Here is a 4,697-nt window from a genome sequence, read left to right as displayed (position 1 = left end):
ATTAGGAGCGGTATCACAGGCAAGGTCAAGGCGCTTTACATTCTCGCCGCAGCGCATGCAGAGAGACTCGATTTCGTGAAGCGCCTCATCGCCGCCCGCCGACTCCGCAGCGGAGCGGAGGTCCGTCACAACGCGCGCCTCGTCGCCGGAGTTTGCCATGGTCACGGGATAGCGGTGCGGGTTGGGCTTCTCGCGAAGGAGTGGTCTCCAGAAGACTCTCGCGGTCTCTTCTCCTCGCACTGCTTGGTTTGGCGCTCGTGCTCGCGGTGGGAGGGCAAAGAAGTGCGGCGGGACCTCTGTAGGAGAAAAGAACGGGAGAAAGGAGAGCAACCTAGTAGCCTCTGGAAAGAAGTGGACGCTGGCGGGTTGCTGGGCACGGGCCAAAAGCTGGAGGAGTATAAAAAGCAAAGCCAAAACCAGCACAATTGTCGTGTCATTTAGAGGCTAATTGATTCACTGCCAAAGTTTGGCATGGCAAGCCAACATTTAGCAAAACCAAAAGTTGCCAAAAATTGATAATTTTTTGAGAGGTGAGCAAAAATCAATTGGTAGCCAACCAACTGAGAGCCAATTTTTTAGACGTGCCAACAGTTGGCATGCCAATTATTGGCACCAAACCAATTAGGCTCTTATTTTCTTGCGGCAACAATTGTCATGTCATTTTTTTAACACAGCACATACGCAAAGCGCACATATTGGCAACTTCTGGTTTTGCCAAATATTGGCAATGCCAAACTTTGGCTGATCCGACATATCATCTTGAAATTTACGAAGTCGCCATAGCCACCTCGTCATCAACAGGAACGTCTTCTCCTACTGAATGCGCATCGCCAGAAATCCTGAAATAAATTCAGAAATAAATGCGAGCACCAGGATTTGAACCCTGGTGGGCTGGGGATACCACAATCCTTCTAACCACCCAACCACAGGTTGATTCGCAATTATCATGTCATTAGCAACTAGTAAAAGCTCACGTCGTGAAGCAACCTTGAAGAATAGTATTCTCAGTCCAGGTTTCTAGACTTAACATCGATGCTCGCATTTTACTAGACTTATTCAAAAGTAGAAGCTCACGCCAGCTCAGTAAGTAGAGGTCTGAAGATTAAGAGGTGAATAAATAAAGTAAATTACTCAGTATTAAACATGAACAGTTACTACTATGTTTTAAAAAAAAGCAGCAGCTACTATGGCCCTGTTCAGAGTCCCTCTGCTTTACAACTCCACAGCAGGAGCAAGAGGCGCTGCAATTGAAAATCAAGGAGCAAGATTTGGGGATTTTTAGAAGTTGGTGGATTGCCCAATAGGGGCCATGTACTTGAAACCTCAAAAGCTGACGGTTGTGGGACATCATCGCCCGCCGTGCGCCCCTGCACAACCGCCGAGCGCCCAGGTCCCTTGCTGTCAGACCACAGCCAGCATCAGGGAACTGTCATTACCTTCAGCTATCGGACGGCTACGGAAGGAGATCATCAAGACAAATGGACGGCTCGCGTCGCTCGCCTGTTTTCACTTTACTGTAGCTTTTCACCCAGTCCTGTTTACTTTCCAGCGCTTGCCAGCTGAGCTTATATAAAGCCAGCCACTCCCTTGTAATCGTCATGACTATTCTGATGAATCATTCGATCAATACTCTAGAGCTAATACAGAATATATTTTGATTCCTCCTACCAAACGCATCACCTCTAGAACCCTAGCTCTAAATCTCGATCCAGATCATCGATGAGGCATGACAATTGGTATTAGATGCCAGGCCACTCCTCGGCGGCGTGTTGAGCGGCGTAGGTGAATTTTCTCCCACCCTCCTCTCCCAATTCCAACGGCGACGATGAGATCTAGCATGGCGGCGGGGTTGGACAGCAAGGCGGCGGTGTTGGCGGCGCTGGCGGCGGTAGGCCTGTTCAGCGACAGCTCAGGGCCGGAACTGGTTGCTGGAACACATCGTTCCTGTAGTAAAATCCTAGGTTCCCACTGAGTGGTGTTGCAGAAGGGGGCGAATTTCATTGGCGGCGGCAGGAGTTCCAGATCCGATCGGGTTTCCAGTTTGCTGGTTGTAAAATTCCTCTCGGCCACCTAGAATCTCGATGGAGCGTTCGAAGGCAAGCATCGATGAAGGCGATTTGGCCGATTTGGTAGCTATGAAGGGCGACGTGCTGCAAAATCGAGAAGAAACAGCAGAGCTACGAGGTGACATGGAGGACTTGCGCAAGGATGTGCACGCCATCCATCTCAAGCAGGATGCGATGACCAAGGTCATGATGGGGGTTCGGGATGCGGTCTCTGCTTTGAATACACAACTGGCCACTATGGCAGATGTGCTCAAATCCTTCTCTCCTCCACGAGTACCGTCTCCAGTGCAGCCAGTTCCTCAACCAAAAGTAGATCAGAAGTACCTTCTCTCCTCCACGAGTACTAAAGAACTACGCAAACGACTCGCCGAGGAACAGGAGAAGACCAGGCAGATCTCTATGTAGATACCTCCTAACTTACGCCCGATCAGAATTGCCAGCAGCTCAGCTCCGCCAGGTTTCATTGATCATAACAGGCGGGAAGGGCATTCCAGAAATGTAACACCCTCAGCGGCTTATCATACTACACACACTCCAACATTCCACAACTTTCAACCTCCTGTTGTCCGAGCAAACTGGAAATATTATTACAGACAGTATGAGCAGGAAATGAGAACTCAATTTCTGAAATCCATAACCAAGGGTCCTAGGCTGGATTTTCCCACGTTCGATGGCACTAACCCTGTCGGCTGGATCAGGCAAAGCGAGAGTTTTTTCCAAATGGCTGGTACTCCCACTGATTACAAGGTCAACTTGGCACAAATGCACATAGTGGGCAAAGCTGATGTGTGGTTGAGAAGATCCAACATTCTGAAGAAGAAACCGAGCTGGGATCAACTTTGCACTGAATTCATCCACATGTTTTCTGCATCAAGTTCTTATGATCTCACTGACAGGTTCAACAACTTGAAACAGAACACCTCTTCTGTAGCTGAGTATACTGAACAATTTGAGGAAATTATGGCTGATGTTCAAGAAGATAACCCATAGATATCTTAAAGCTGGTTTGTCAGGTGCTATGTGAATGGGTTGGGCTCCGAACTTATATTACATACCAACTTATGCCACTCAGACCAATCACCTTGACTGATGCTTATTGGTTAGCAGTTGATCTGGAACAAGGAGCACCTGCAAAGAAACAATTTCAGCAATTCTCCACTTCATCCAAACCAACTTCAGTATTTTCCAAAAATACAACAATGGGGCTAGAGAAATCTAATGAATTCAAGGCACCTGCTATAACACAAAGAGCTAGAGAACCAGGTAAATGTTGGAGATGTGGGGAAAATTGGTTCCATGGGCACAAATGTAAGCAAGCTCCTGCAATTAATCTGCTAGCAGGAGAAGAAATGGAAGAACCACCTCCTGAATAGGAAATATTAGAGGAAAATGGCCCCCAAAGAAAGGAGCAACTGAAGAGCAATGCATGAAAATATCACTTCAAGCAATGCAAGTAGACAGTGTCAATACACTTTCTATCTCAGTTAACATAGGAGGAAAACAGCTATTGCCCTTGTTGACTCTGGGAGTAACTCTACTTTCATGAGTTTACAGTTTGCTCTCCAAACAACATGCACCATTGCCAAAGACAAATCAAGAGTTGTGTCAGTAGCAGGAGGAGGAAAACTCTGATCTGGATCATATATTCCAGCTACAACTTTCATGGTAGGAGAAACACAATTTACTCAACAATTCAGAATTCTGGATTTGCCTGGCCATGGCATTGTACTTGGATGCGATTGGATGGCCCAACATAGCCCCGTGCTTTCTCCTATGATCCCAGAGAATTGATTATCAAGCATAACAAGACAACAGTGACAATTCCTGCCTATGAACCAATCACTAATGCTGCAGAAATAGATTGCGTGGAGCTGAACAGATTGCTGTTAAGTGGAGGCCCTGGATTTGTGTTGCAGTTGGCAGAAGATACCCCACTGAGATGCAAACCAACAAAACTAGTAGAACCAGTCAATGAAACACTGCTGCAAGAGTTTCCTGAAGTTTTTCAAGAACCTGCTGGTCTTCCTCCCAAAAGAGAATGTGATCATAAAATTCCCCTCAAACCAAACTCTGCTCCTCCAAACTATAAACCTTACAGAGTGCCCCACATGCAAAAAAATGAATTGGAAAGGCAAATTGACCAATTGCTGCAATCCAAAATCATTAGGGAAAGTCAAAGCCCCTACTCTTCTCCAGCCATTCTGGTTATGAAGAAAGATGGAACTTGAAGATTGTGCATTGACTACAGAAAGCTGAATGCATCTGATATGTCTCCAACGTATCTATAATTTATGAAGTATTCATGTTATTATTTTATCATTCTTGGGTGTTTTACAATCATTTTATAGTAACTTTATATCATTTTTTGGGACTAATCTATTGACCCAGTGCCCAGTGCCAGTTGCTATTTTGCTTGTTTTTTACATCGCAGGAAATCAATATCAAACTGAGTCCAAACACCACGTAACTTTTTGGAGATTTTCCCTGGACCAGAAGGAACCCAATGGGCCTGAGCTACACCTGGGGGCACAACCCACCAGGGCACACCAGGGCCCCCTGGCACGCCTAGGTGGGTTGTGCTCACCTCGGTGGCCTCCCGCACCCCCTCTTTGCACTATAAATTCCCAAATA

At 46.5% G+C, this 4,697-nt stretch overlaps 1 protein-coding gene across 1 annotated transcript in view; it reads right to left on the bottom strand.

Moving 5' to 3' along the window:
- Positions 1–356, bottom strand: part of LOC119276381 (zinc finger protein ZPR1-like) — a 9,213-nt gene extending 8,857 nt beyond the window's left edge. The window contains exon 1 of the mRNA XM_037557438.1: positions 40–356. Coding sequence (XP_037413335.1) covers positions 40–159 — 120 coding nt within the window. The 5' untranslated portion in view covers positions 160–356. The remainder of the gene's footprint in view (positions 1–39) is intronic.
- Between the last annotated feature and the right edge of the window lie 4,341 nt (positions 357–4,697).

The sequence above is a fragment of the Triticum dicoccoides genome, chromosome 3B (assembly GCF_002162155.2).
Source record: "Triticum dicoccoides isolate Atlit2015 ecotype Zavitan chromosome 3B, WEW_v2.0, whole genome shotgun sequence".
NCBI lineage: Eukaryota > Viridiplantae > Streptophyta > Magnoliopsida > Poales > Poaceae > Triticum > Triticum dicoccoides.
This window is presented reverse-complemented; position numbering and strand designations above follow the sequence as displayed.